Genomic DNA, 16,110 nt, shown 5'->3' with positions numbered 1-16,110 from the left:
GTTGTCCCATTGTTTCAAGCATAAACAGCCCAACTGAACAAATCTCATGATGCATAATTCCATAGTCAGATTTTCACTCTAATATCAGCGTATGGACGAGGTTCCTTTTCCCTTTTATATTATTCTTGAAATGCAAAATTTCCAAAAAAACCTTGTATATATGGCACACAATTTAAAAAGGAACATACCTGTCTAATTTCATGAAAATCTATTACCACGTTTCTCCGTGAATGCACGACATATGAACATATAAACATATAAACATATAAACATATAAACATATAAACATATAAACATAATAACATATAAACATATGAACATATAAACATTAAACATTTAACATTTAACATTAAACATTTAAACATTTGAACATTTAAACATTTAAACATTTAAACATTTAAACATTTAAACATTTAAACATTTAAACATTTAAACATTTAACATTAAACATTTAACATTTAACATTTAAACATTTAAAAATTTGAACATTTAAACATTTAAACATTTAAACATTGAAACATTCACACATTTGAACATTTGAACATTCAAACATTTAACATTTAAACATTTGAACATTTAAATATTTAAACATTTGTACATTTAAACATTTGAACATTTAAACATTTAAACATTTAAACATTTGAACATTCAAACATTTAAACATTTAAACATTCAAACATTTAAAATTTAAACATTTAAACATTTAAACATTTAAACATTTAAACATTTAAACATTTAAACATTTAAACATTCAAACATTTAAACATTTGAACATTTAAACATTTAAACATTTAACATTTAAACATTTGAACATTTAAACATTTAACATTTAAACATTTAAACATTTAAACATTTAAACATTTGAACATTCAAACATTTAACATTTAAACATTTAACATTAAACATTTAAACATTTAAACATTTAACATTTAAACATTTAAACATTTAAACATTTAACTTTAAACATTTAAACATTTAAACTTTAAACATTTAAACATTTAACATTTAAACATTTAAACATATAAACATTTAAACATTTAACATTTAACATTTAAACATTTAAACATTTAAACATTTAAACATTTAAACATTAAACATTTAAACATTTAAACATTTAAACATTTAAACATTTAAACATTTAAACATTTAAACATTTAACATTTAAACATTTAAACATTTAAACTTTAAACATTTAAACATTTAAACATTTAAACATTTAAACATTTAAACATTTAAACATTTAAACATTTAAACATTTAAACATTTAAACATTTAAACATTAAACATTTAACATTTAAACATTTAAACATTTAAACATTTAAACATTTAAACATTTAAACATTTAAACATTAAACATTTAAACATTTAAACATTTAAACATTTAAACATTTAAACATTTAAACATTAAACATTTAAACATTTAAACATTTAAACATTTAACATTTAAACATTTAAACATTTAAACATTTAACCATTCTATCATCTCCGAATCTATTAGTATGTTTTAGCCCAGATACATTTTCCGTACCCTCACTAGAACTGGACAAACCCCTAGGAAATGCTTTATGTCCTCTCTCTGTCTCAAACTACACATAGAGCATTGCCATTGTGCCTCTTCCCTCCCATAACCAAAGTTCAAATTTAGCAGCGCGCCACGTGCCTTGAGTATGCAGCCCATCATCTTTCTATCAAAATTCAGTTTCAGATAGTTTCTTCCTTTTTCCTTGTCCAGTAGGATATATAGGCTATGAAATTGCGCAGAAGTTGCTCTTTGTAAGCTAGACATAACATTTTCCTCTTTCATTCTCTCACACAAAAATTCGAGCTCTCGTTTCCATTCATTCCTGTCCATTGCTCGTCCCGCCAACCTACATCCATATTTCTCATCCCAACGTATCCATTCCTTAAACCAAGATTATTCTCTATTATTTTCTCCGCTAGCTTGCTAGGCAGTCTATTCCGTACCATATTCAATGCCTTGAACGTATAATCAACATGCATTCTTAAAACATTTAGAGATGCTGGTTCCATGTCGAGCTCCAACTGCAATATATAGTTGGGTGTGGATCTTGGCAATGATAACATCTTCTTAACGAAGAATCTAGGTAATGATTCGAGCATGTCGCAATACTTGTATCCCCATAGTTGTGCTCCATAGACCGCCACCGCCTTCATTACTGCTTCATACACCTTCCACTTCACTTCTATTCCAATTTCATTTTTCGCTATGAAACTTCTCCAGACCCCATTTATTGCAAACTTAGCCACAAATTCGCGTTCTTTCACATGCTCAGCAAATGACATCCTCGGCGTGAGCACAACACCCAGGTACTTATCCTACCTATACTTACCTCCTACCTATACTTACCTACCTATTAACCACTTCAATTCTATTCTCATTCAAAAACCATCTCTCATAGCTAGCCAAGCCACCTCTTCTCCTGTAAACCATAATCATAGACTTATCAGTATTGATCTCCAACCCCCATCTGTCATAGTATTCACTCAAATTATCTATCATGCGTTGTAAAGCTTTTGGCGTTGTGGCAAACAAGACAAGATCGTCGGCGTATAGTAGGGCCTTCACATTAAGTTCGTCCATCCAAACTCCCTCAACCATGTTTTCACATAAATCATTCACAAACAGAGAAAATATAATTGGTTATATGATGCATCCTTGCTTTAAGCCGCTTAATGTCTCAAAATAGCTGGTCATCTTCGTACCACACCATATGCTAGCTTTGGTGGACTTGTACAATTGGTGGATTATTTTGATGAACTGATTGGATAGCCCTAAATCGTACAGTTTATGGATGAGTGCATTTCTATCAACTTTATCGAATGCGGCTCTCAAATCCACAAAGAAACAGTAAACTTTACCACCTTTCCTTTGCAATTTCAAGCTAATGATACACGAGAGGTTGAATACATTATCCACTGTGGAGTACCCCTTTCTGAAACCAGCCTGGTATTCACATAGAACATTATTCATATGCACCCACTTTTCGAGTCTTGCCAGTAAAATTGTTGCAAACCATTTCGAAAAAGCATTAATTTTGATATTAAAAAAAAGCATTAACATGAGCATTAACATTAAAAGCATTTGCAAAAAGCATTAACAAATGATATACCTATGTAATCTTTTACATTTGACGTGTCACCTTTTTTATGGATCGGGAATATTACTGCCTCTGTAAAGTTGGATGGTACATCTGCATTCCGCAAAACCTGATCAAATAAACAGCGCACTTTATCTATTAATTCAACTGGCGTTTTTTTAAAAAATTCAATTGGAAGACCATCTGTACCCGGTGCCTTGTTATCTTTTAATCTTCTAAGCGCACTCTCAATCTCTGATATTTCTATTAAACCATCCAAAATATAATCTCTTCTAAACGGAATTGCATAATCTACTGACATCGCAGATTTATTTGGGGTGAAAAGATTCTTAAAATGTTCAATCCAGTCCTCTGCATTTATTATTCTATTTATTACTCGCTTGTTGCTTTTAAACATTTATACTGTATCCCAAAATGTTTTGGAGTCTCTAATGATCACTAATTTATTGCACATATCCTGATAATAGCTCTTTTTCTTATTTCGGCACAAATTCTCATATTCATTCTTGGCCTGTAAATATACATCTTTAACGCAACTAGCATTGGCTCTCCTGAATAATTTAAGATTCTTAATTGGCTCTTTCACACTCCCAGTCATACCACACTTGTTCGAATTCGCGCTTCATTCCACTTCTATGATGCATTCCATTAAAACCTCTTTTTATCACGTTCAAAACTTGCGCGGTCCCAGCTTCAGAGTTATTAACATCGATTACTAAATCCTGTAATTTCCTTCTCACACGTCTTTTATAAATTTCTTTTTCACCCTCTATCCACCTGTATCTCGGTAGAAGAGGCAGATAAGCTTCACCCTCGTGCAACTCAGAACTGGTAATTTGTAGTTCGATGGGAAAATGATCTGAAAATATAACTGAATCTACTTTGAAGTCATCTATTAGGTTTAACATTTTTCCAGATACACAACAAAGATCGATCACAGATGCTCCCATGCTGTTAACAAATGTTAATTCCCATTTGACGTCACTCTCTGTTCTACCATTCACTATTACCAGATCATGTCTTTCGCACAGATCTAAAACTGTTCTACCCCTTCTATTCACTATAACATCCTTTGATTCCCTGCTGTTGTTAACCCCATGTCCTGTTAAATCATTAGGAATTATTTGACAATTTCCTACCCTACAGTTGAAATCGCCTAGTAGAATAAAATTCTTATCTAGCCCACTTTCCTCCAGCAAATCCCACAATTTCAACAAGTCCCCATCCCATCTATCCTGTGAACTATTCAAATATACTGGAACTACATATGCATATACCCCATCAAAGTTGACTGATAGTACGTTTGTATCGCCCAGAACCTCAAACCTCGCCTTTTTCTGTAATTTTTTCTTACTGTACCCCAGCAACGTTCCCCCGCTAGCTCTACCTCTATTACTCGTTCTCAAGGCCGGCATAAAACGCATATCGTATTCGGAGAATACATTCACATTAATTCACTATCCGATTCTTCTGAAAATGTTTCACACAAACAAAAAATATCACAGCTCTTAATGAATCTTATGAAATTATTATCATGCACCTTACCTTTCAAACCTGCTACATTGTAGCCTAACAACTTATAATTAGAACAATCATTATTATGTCTTACGTTGGAAAATCTGTCCTCAAAACCCTGGCAGACAACACTTTCCTATTTATTAGATACAATGTCCGTGTCAGTTCCGTCTCGATGCACTCCTGACGCTCTCCCTCCATCCACAATTTTCTTGAAACACTTTTCAAAGTCCAAATGAAACATCTCTTTTATTTTAGTTAGTCCATCTTGCTTTCCTGCCTTCAATCCGTCCTCGTCCGAATAAGTGAACATTTGTCCGTCTATGAAAAGTCTATCCACGTTGACATTCACTTTTATTCCTTCTACTGATCGGGACAGCTCTTTTTTGCATTCGAAGAGTATTGCACGTGTACGGCGAGTTTCGATACTATAGTCCCTATGAACGACAAAACTTGAACCTTTCAGCCTATATGTGTTTTTCAAGATGCAGTCCAAGTCCCTATCCACTGGTATGTGAGCTATTATAGGAGCACCATCCTTCTTCGCACCTAGGATGTGTGCTCGATTCACACCTATATCTTTATCACACTTCAAAACTTTTGTACAAAAATCCTTAATCACAGCATCGCACCGTACATCACTTTTACTGTACTTGAGTCCCATAAAAATCAAGTTATTTCGTCTGGACCGATCCTCCAAGTTATTCACTTTTCTTATCATTTAGTCCGAGAATGGACTAAATACAGTAACACATTTTTTTCTTCTCTCTTTTACTACTTCTCATTGGATAACAAAGTAACATCTAACTTTTGGTACATTTAATGGATGATGACGATAATGATGACAATGATATTAGTAATGAATTTCTACCAGCTTTCATATCTTCAATTCCAGAATACAATAATTTTTTTAACACTGATAACCTCACAGTTTTTCATATTAACATCCATAGTATAAGAAGAAATTTTGATGTATTTCTTTTGTATTTAAATAATATTGTGAGGAAACCTCATATCATTGTTTTATCAGAGGCATGGATAAAAAGCGATTTCAATATGAACTTGTACACCATACCAGGTTACAAGTCTCAGTTTTCTTGTAATGATAACAGATGTGGTGATCTTATAGTTTTTTATAAAGATAATTTAAAATGTATTTTATTGGACAGTGCAGTAGAAGGGGCTAAATTTTGCTAAATTTTACTTATGAGAGTCTTGTATTTACTCTGATTGGAATTTACAGATGGCATACAGGAGGAAACATTAACTTATTTTTAGATTCATTTGGAAAGTTATTGGAAAATGTAAAGCAGGAGTTAATTGTTTGTGTAGGAGATTTTAATATTAATATTAACCATGTGGATTCGAATGTCGAAAATTATTTTGAAATCTTAGCTCTGAATGGTCTGGACTCTTTGATTAATATAGATACTAGAGTAACAGATACCAGTTCTTCATGTATTGATCACATTCTGTTTAGAGGTAGGCCCTTATCGGATGTGCTAGCAGCAGTGATCGATGCGGGATTGACTGATCACAGAGCCGTCTGTGTTGCAATACCGTCGAAGAGAATCTGCGATATTCATGGTGTCACTGAGTCTTCCAAAGTAGATTATGACATGCTAAATGGGCTACTTGGGATGGAAGACTGGATGTCTGTTTATAATGGTGTAGACGTAGATTCGGCTTACTCAGCTTTTCTGAATACTTTACAGACACACATACAGTCTTCCAGTATAAACATAGAAACAGTCAGGGCAGGCAACCACCGTTCTAGGGCACTCAAGCCTTGGATGACTGCTGGCTTAGTTCGGGCTATTGAAACTAGGGATAAATTATTTAAAATAATGAAAAGGGACCGAAACAATATATTAGCAGATAGAAATTTCAGGAAGTTCAAGGATAAAGTACATAAATGGATTAAGAAGGCAAAGGAGAAATACTATTCAGCCCTTTTTCATAATGCCAGGGGTGATAGCAAGAAACAATGGACAATTATCAATGAATTAGTAGTAGGAAGAAAACTAAGAAATCCATAAATTTTGTTAGAGGAGGTGAACTTATAACGGATGAAAAGGAAGTAGCAGAGGAACTGAATAATTATTTTATAAATGTGGCAAAATCGGATTCATCCACTCCCAACCCGCCAATAGAGGCCAAGAATGTCTTCCTCAGGTCTTTCAATATTAAGCGTAGTCCAAGATCACTGTTCTGGATGCCTATCAGTGCAGATGAAGTGTTGCTACTTATTCGTAAATTATCCTATATATTTCTATAAATATTTTCAGGGAAAATGCTGAATATTATTTCAAAGTGTCTGGAAGGAAGACGTTTGTAACATCAGAGATGTACTTGAACTTCATTCGCCTTCTTGCCAACAAATCAATGAAGCGCAACAAGGAGTTATCAATAGCCAAAGAGAAATATGAGAATGGTCTTAAAAAATTGGAATTTGCAGGATCACAGGTATAATCTAAACCCCATTAACTATGTTTTAATTCTTCCATTTCTACTCACATAGTAGGGTATATGTTACCATAGAGAAAAGGTAGTATAAAAACATGGTATGAGGAACTTATATTTCACTGTTATGCCAATAAATGATTGTCCACTACAGTAGAATAGATTTCTGGCACAGCGAACCCTAGCACAACCTGACCTAACCTGACCTATGTTCATGACACATCACACTTGACTGCCGGCGTCATAGCTAATTTATTGTATAAAAAAATAAATAAGCTTTATTGACATTTGTTACAGAACAAAAGCCTCTCATACGAGGTAAATAATAGTTGGCAAAATAAAAAATACAACATCTATTTACATACAGCTTGTTATAACTTGTTGATTATCTTAGGCCTACCATACACGTTTAGATCGGTCTTAAGGCCCGGACTGTTTAGTCCCGGTCTTAGGGTCGGGCCGCAATGGCGGTCTCCCCACTCACGTACCGGTCGGCCTTAGGGCCGTTGCGTATTCAGTCGCGCGGTAGCTCTATTGGAAGGTGGGCGTTGTTTTGTGCAAATTTGTAAAGATTTTAGTGCAATACATTCTGTGATAGTAAATTCAGTTCAAGACGACATGTCATCTATTGAAGACATACAAGCTATTGCAGTTATAATGTGTGCAGTGTCCAAAAGAAAAAAAAGCAAAAGGAGCATGTGGACGAAGTCATGGCTTGAAAGGACGAAGTTCACCCACGTAAACTTATATTGTCAGAGTTGCAATGTCATCCAAAAGATTGGAAAAACTATCTACGAATGGATGAGCCAACTTAATTGGAATTATTAAGAACGGTGACCCCGTTAATTTCAAAAGAAGATTCTGTGATGAATAAAGCAATAACGCCGCATGAAAAATTGACAGCAACATTGCGTTACTTGGCAACGGGGAGAAAATTAGAAGATATTATTATTGGTCGGATAACAATCATCCAGACACCAATAGAAAGGAGACATTCTCTCCGTTAATTTGATATAAAATTATTACGCATTATGACGCCCCATGGTTCTGAGAGAAGTGATATTCAAAAGAAAAACAAATCTTCACGATGTTCCCAATTTTATCATAAAAGTTAAATTTCCTTTTAATCCTTCAACCCTGAAACTTTTTTAGCACTACTAGGATATCGAGATTGATATTCTACATCCTATTACGACGTTGAATTGGAAATTTGCAAATTTACACCAATTTGCAACCTTGTAATTTTCTTGGATGGAGGGCCAAGTCTCAACTTATTTTACACATCTATAACACCTGATTTTTATAAAAGAATCAATATTGAGTTTTTTAAAATCACTACTATTTCTCCTTAGACAAGTATTATTTACAGTAATATTCTTTACACAGTAATATTTCTACAATCATAGTTGATCATATAATTATTACCGTATTTGAACAGAGAGGAAAATACTAAATCTATTTTTTATCTCATTTCATGTGATCAATTACAACTATGATAATAGGAATATTATAATATGAAAATAGGAAGATGAAAATCATATATTATCATACCAGCCTCAGCAGAGAGTTTATTCAGCCGAATGTGATGCCACACTCCAAAAACACCAACAAGCTCTACACTACTACTACTACTACTACACACACACACACACACACACACACACACACACACACACACACACACACACACACACACACTCACACACATACTGGAACAAGGCCACAAACGGGGAGATGAGTAATGAACATACAATGCGGGGAGGTGAGAAATGAACATACAATGCAGGGAGGCTGATTTACACACATTTACACACATGTTAGAGATTCAATTTTTGTTTTAGAAGGTATATTGATATGTTTTTAATACAATTGTAACATTTTTTTATGTTAAATTGAGAAAAAAATTACGCATTGAACCTACAAAATGGGGAGAAATGTGTGTACACTTTCATTGCACAAACTGGGGAGAAATTTGCAGGGCCGCCTATAGCGTCTTATTCAAATGATAGTGGAATTTTTTTCACAAGTTGACAAATTAAATTGGTTGATTCGGAATAATATTAAATAAGAGTGTATAATTGATTGATTATGAAGTTCTAAATAATTGAATTGGATAAAATTGCTGGAATGATCTTTCTAGACTTCATTCATTTTATTGAGGACTTGAAGAGTCTCCTTCATTTATGCAAGATATGGAAGGACCATCTTGAAATATGAAATACAGAGTGGCGCAAAAATATGGGAACGTTTTGATGTGATGTTGGCAGAACTAAGAGGGTCAAAGAAACGCGATTAGCATGGCAAGTTGTACACTGGAGACACTGGAGTGTACATTGGAGATTCATTATCCATGTAACAGTAGACCGTTCAAGAACGTGTACTGTTAATTGACTCAATATAATATCTCTATAAACTAGTTTTTGGAGGTCGAGTTTTTAAAAAAGCGTAGTTTACACAGCTTTTCCTGTAAAAAAGGTTGAATCCTCAAGTTTACTGTCACAACAATTCTAAGGACGAACAGAAAAATTTATTGTTTTCAATTCAGTTACTATAGTAATTTCTATGTTTTATATTGATCTTATAAAAATTTATAATATTGTAATTGTACTTGACATTGTTAAACAAATTGTATTTTTGTAACGACATTAGGACAATGAATGATTTTGATTTCGTTTGACTTACGAAATAACTGTAACAGGACGGTAAAGGTCTTCGGCTTCCTCTCTATTGTTATTATTCTGTAATCCATTCCATTTGGGTTGAGCTCTTGAGATGTGTATATATCATGCAAACAGCTATGGAGTGTACAGCTTCATTCTTTTTATTTTTAATTCAATTTTGTCCAGCTTAATACCATCACGGATCTCTCACTCACTACTTGTTATTATTATATTTACAGTCACAATATACGAAGTGAAATAAACCAATAATTGACCGAGCGAAGTGAGGTCTAAGATTCAAGTTGACGGTTTGGCATTTCTCTTTATGTTCAAATGTTTATATGTTGCGCATTTACAGCGAAACGCAGCAATAGATTTTCATGAAATTTGACAGGTTTGTCCTTTTTGAATTTCGCGTCGACGTATACATGAGGTTTCTTTTAAAATGTTGCATTTTAAAGATAATACAAAAGGAAAAGAAGTTTTATTCGAACACCAATATTACCGTAAAAATCAGACTATACAATTATTCATCATAAATCAGCTGTCTAGTGGACTAGAATACTATAACCGTTCAAAAATATCGAACATCTTGAAAATGTATCTTTCCATCAACGTTAGTAGACAGTTGTCTACTAACTTTTTCTTTCCATAAGCTGGACCATGATTCTAGTTTGGAGTTATTGATAGAAAACATTTTTTTCCACATTTTTCTTTTTAATCTGATGATTGAAATTGCAACAAATATTATTGAAGAGAAATAGATTTCTTAAATCATGAAAAGTCAGAAATGAATTTTATAGGAAATCAGCATTATGGTAGTTTATTTTTTTATTTCAACACACCGATTTTTCGCCAACACAACACAGAATGTTCTCTGATGGGTGATTGGATTGGTGTATCGACGGCAGCCAGACCTGATAACAGCGCACACTCACATTCCGGGACGACAAGTCACGGTACGATAAAACAGAAAGCTCTATGTATATTTAGGATTTTTTCTAGACATTTTCAATTGATAAATTATTTATTAATTTTTGAGGAAAAATAACAACAGGTCAATGTAACTTACTGAGCGCGAGGTTCACAGAACAACAGAGAGGTCAGCACTGTCAGCAGTCTTGCCTTGCGTCTTTGACACTGTGATATTTCGTTTTAGGATGGTTATAAATTGTCTTGTCTTTTCAATAGGAATTGTACATTAGAACACAAAAATGTATTCCCCTTGATTTGGCATAAACAAACGTTTTCAAATTTTCTCCAAAATCCAGATTCTTTGCAATTTCATTTTCAATCGAGAGTATCGCGAGTGAATATTGAGCCTTTCTTGTGCCATTGTAGAGCGCAAATACATTTTAATAGGTTTGACTTTGCTAGAACTATGTTCTGCACTAACCATGGGAATTGTCAGGAAATTGAATTGTGCAACCCACAAGTTTGTGAACATGTCTCCACTCTTGAACTTTTTAAATTAAACTCTACACTTCGCTCGCTTTGAGCAGATTGGAGAGGATAAAAATGCTTAGAAGGAGAAAACAATAGCCTATTCTCAAATTCGGAGAATTTTCTGGTGCCTCTGCTTGAGTACCGTACAAGAACATGAGATCAGTAAACATCACATGCTCCTGTTTCCAAAGAAATCGCTTTAAACAACAAAATACTATAGTAATCTGTAACTTATTATTTTACATTGATCTAATATGCAAATAATATATAATTAAAGGCGCCAGGCGCTTTCTGACAGTCAAAACACAACATAATGTACTCTGCGCAATCTAATACGTCCACTCATATTGCACGCAGGCGTCAGATTAACAACTAGTGAACAGTATATTTATTATTTAGAAGAAGATTGGAGATCACTCACTATCACAAGCGGTTCAAATCTAAAATTGGGCAAAAATTCAGTATTTTTATGACGCCGAGGCGCCCCCCAGCCCCCCAGGCCGCGGCGCCCAAGGCGACCACCTCGATCGCCACACCCACGCGACTGCTCTGTATAAGAGTCACTGTTTTTGACAATTTTGGTGGGACAACTTTCGAACCACTCTATACCAAGTTCAATGACTCTCCCAATCAATTTCTTGTGTGTTATGGTCAACAAAAGTTTTGCCTTGGGCGCCTTAGAAGAACACGACGGTCCTGTTCACTCCCCCCCCCCACAGGACATAACTTCTAAGTAGCTTGACCCTCCCCCTAACATGATCCTAGGTACGCCTATGTTGACAGAAGAATTGAGAATAATGTACCCTATTTATGTTTCTGTTTTTGGAGGGACAGATTCAAGGGTCCAAAGGTTCCAAGGTACCTTATTCAGAAGGGTGTGTGCAATAAAAAAAATAACTTTGAAAGCTGATATTGCTAGTACTTGATAATTTCATGTTAATCAAGCCTTCAATAACTGCAAGAGATATGCTGTATGCTGCATACTTTCCGTAGAGAAATTATGTACAACAATAAAAAACTAATTCGATATTAATGGAGTATTGCAATAGATTAAAAGAACTCAAGAAATTTGTATCCATGTTTCACGAGTCACAACTGAACTGATTTATAAAATTTAATTATTTGAGTATACAGTAGAGCTTTTCATGGAGCTTCTGTGAGTACTGACATAAATGCTTAGAAGCTTACATTTGGTTTTGATAAATTATAATAACTTAACAGGTTTTTGATAAGGATTTTAATGTCAAAGATATTGAAAATTAATATATACATGATCTTGCAAAATAATAATCATAATAATATTATGTTGATCAGATATGAATAACTGCAAAAATTTGTAGAAAATGTCTTATACTTTCGCAAATAGTATAAATTAGAACATCTCATAACACTCAAAACATACAATGATTGGAGCATTCAAAAAATAATATTATGTTGGGCTGTTGTTGAGCCTAGAATGTCAATCTCATGCCAATTCATTGATGAAAACAATCAATGAATTATCGAATGAATGTATCCATTCATCAGAAGACTGGAAGTGAGGAAAATAGTATGAAATAGAGTGAAAAGTTTAAAATATGATAAAAAATTATTATCCATTACAATAACTGAGTTATTATGATGTAAAACTTTTGTGGGTAGCCTGCTGTAAGGATATGTTGAGATATTTTTGAGCCTCGAATGCCAAGCTCAAGATTTTATTACTTCAGATTAAATCAAACACTCAATGGAATTATCGAATGTGCATCCATTCATCAAGGGAATGAAAGTGAGTAAGAAATCTAAGTAGATAGAAAATACCGAAGGATAACACAATAAAAAAGGATCATGACTAATTACAATAAAATATTGTGATGCAAAACTGTTGTTAATATTATTCACATGAAAATTAAAAATAATGTAGCCTATTCAGAAGAATGGATGTATGCAAAAAATACATGATATGGTATTATACATAGACCTACTGATTAATTCCATGTTGATCAAGTATAAATATTTATTAAAAGATCATTCATTTTAAACTTATTTATCTATTTTGTATTGGAGTTTTTTTATTGGAAATTTCTATTGATACTCGCTGGCAGCACTTAAAACTTCGGTTTTGCAGGCATTACCCATGTGTTATTTAGATTATCGGAATTACTTCTCGTGTGTAATTGCAACGTCACGTCTGAAACTGAGCTGTCACCTGTGAGCTGAGAAAACTGTAAATATGCTGAAAATGAACTGACTGCTGAATCATCAGTTCACTGAGAGTTCAAGGCCAAAGCAATAGCAGTTACTTGAGCAGTGGATGCAAGATAATTACACATTAAAGCCACAAAACGAGGAGGTTTTTGTTTACACTTTCAACATACTATGCGGGGGGGAATGGGATTTGTAGATAAATGAATAATTTTTTTTGAATTCCATCAATTGATACTTCCATGATTACCTTGCTGATGAGAGGCTATCACCAATGACCATGATACTATTTTTTATTATCACGATATATTCATTGCAAATCAAGGAGAGGATACTTCTATACAATTTGGGACTAGATAAGTTCTACTTTCAATAACCAAAAAACAAAGCACGGTAACCCTTGAAGATAGAATATTGGAATGAGATTTTATACTTCTTTGTTTTGAAAGATCATAGTTAGACAGTTGTTGAACATAAGTGTTTGGTAAGGGATCAAATTCTCGATAAATTTATTAATTATTCACAAAAATTCATTTATTTATTTTGCCAGAGGCTTTGTTTTGACATAAATGTCATTAGATTACCGTAGAAATGGAGATCAAATTTCGACTTTTTTTTGGGCACTCTGTAATTCGCTGTACTCAGAAACCGTTTTAAACCTTTATCATATTAGACTTATCAAGGATGCCTCAATTGGAAGATCATTTCCAGCCCTCTCCGAACTTTTTACTCATGTGAAGATTTCCTCGCGACAGCCAAGACGACAAACCGCTACTCTAACCCCTACCATTCTCGACTGAAAAAGGCTTATTTTGAATATCAGCTGCAACAAAGATAACAACAATGAAGTTGTTCAGATTAGCACTGAACTTCTCTTAGGGCAACGACAGAGCCAAACCGACAGAGGCCACGACAGGGCCTCTCTTGGCACGACAGAGCCAAATACACAGAACATATCCTCCGATTGGCTGATTCTCACCAACAGCTGTTTCGTAGCCAATTGGAGGATATGTTCTGTGGATTTGGCTCTGTCGTGAATGTGAGCCTTTAGAGAAGTTTTATTTCGTTATAACTTTTTATCAAGGTTACAAATCTCAATAGGCTTCTTCCTCAATATATTATATAAGATATATAAATAGAGAGAACGTGGGTGGCTCGTTGGAGCAAGTCAGTGGTTCTCAAACTTTTTTTTTCAAGCCCCACCTGCATATTATTCAGCTGTAAGCCGGGCCCCCATACATGTATAAGCATAGACTACTGTGCATGTTGTACATATACGTATACGTACGTATATTACCTACACATTCTACACTCAATATTTATTTAGTTGAGTTTAGCACGTTCTATACATAACCCGATGGGGCGATAGTCTCAATCATAATGAAACAACCAATTCTATAAAACAATTATCATTTATTCAGGTACTATCGTACATAGTTGTTATTTTTGTTGCATTGAACAATAAAAAGAGCCTAAGTGTGAATGATGAGCTCATTTTTTTCGCACAGATTTTATTGAAACGAGGTGTCAGCTCTGATAACGTTACCCTACTCTAAGTTCCTGGGTCACAACCAGTCTTGATCTATATTTACTTTTCATGGCAGTTAGAGCAGTAAGCCCAGTTCCACACGAATAAATTATCGCAAATGGAGTCAATATCTTCAATACATTATCACTCAAAATTTGGTGTTCCATCTGCACACCAATCCAGAAGGATGTGAGAGAATATTCTTCAAACTTCATTTTAAGCGCAGAGTCACCTTGGAGATCAATGAGGTTTTCTTAACTCATTGATTAAGAATTTAAATGGGTTTTGAATTCATGCCAAACCATTCAAGTTTGTATTTATATTAAATGAACAAATAATATTTATATTTATACAAATATTTTCCGAAACTACTTTTGAGGATTTCTAAATTTTCAAAAACGTATTTCTTCTCATTGGCTGGAGTTAGATAGATTTGTATGAAATGTTAGATACATTTCTTCAGTAATAATCTTAAGATTAGGAAATAGCTCCAAGTTGTCAATTCGAAACCGCACTCGTACAAACTTAGCTTCTTCACAAAGCTTTCCATCATTTCAGTCCATTGGAGAATGTTCGCATCTTTTCTCTGCAAAGACTTGGCTAGGACATATATTTTCTCAAAGATATCCACCATGCATGCTAATTGCAGCAAAAAATCTGAGCTGGTGAAAAACATTGAGCTCTGGTGGTTTTTCTCAAGCAAAAGTGTAAGGACTTCATGTCTGAGCTCAAATGTTCTAGTTAAAGCCTTTCCTTTTGATAGCCAGCAAGCTTCAGTAAGAAACAGTAGAGCTGTGTGTTCTGAGCCCATGTCTTCACAGAGAATCCTAGAAACTCATGACTTCATGTCCTTTAATGCTGTTTGGTACACCATTTTATTTTTATTTAAATTGAATAATCTTTTTCAATATAATCGTTAAGATCTCATGATGATTTTAACAACCCATAACTCGCTTATTGGACCACTTAAAAATTTCAGTTTTTCTCACTCTTATGATGTCCTTATTGTGTCTTATAATGAATGATCTTAACAATTATATTAAAAAATATTATCCAATTTGAATAATTAAAAATAGTGTACTGAACAGCCTTAATGAGATTGACTGTTTCAACGACCACATGTAAAACTCCATCAAGTTCAAGAGTCATACCTTTTGCAGCTAAAGTAGCCTCCCTATGAATTATACAGTGTGTC

General features: G+C 33.9%; 1 protein-coding gene across 1 annotated transcript in view; it reads left to right on the top strand.

Annotated features, from left to right (window-relative positions):
• LOC120354999 (dynein heavy chain 7, axonemal-like) overlaps window positions 1-16,110 on the top strand; it is a 714,404-nt gene that overhangs the window by 555,101 nt on the left and 143,193 nt on the right. The window contains exon 21 of the mRNA XM_039443223.1: window positions 6,923-7,100. Coding sequence (XP_039299157.1) covers window positions 6,923-7,100 — 178 coding nt within the window. The remainder of the gene's footprint in view (window positions 1-6,922; window positions 7,101-16,110) is intronic.

The sequence above is a fragment of the Nilaparvata lugens genome, chromosome X (genome assembly GCF_014356525.2).
Source record: "Nilaparvata lugens isolate BPH chromosome X, ASM1435652v1, whole genome shotgun sequence".
NCBI classification, from domain to species: domain Eukaryota; kingdom Metazoa; phylum Arthropoda; class Insecta; order Hemiptera; family Delphacidae; genus Nilaparvata; species Nilaparvata lugens.
Note: the sequence above shows the minus strand (reverse complement) of the source record. Positions and strands in the feature narration are given on the sequence as shown.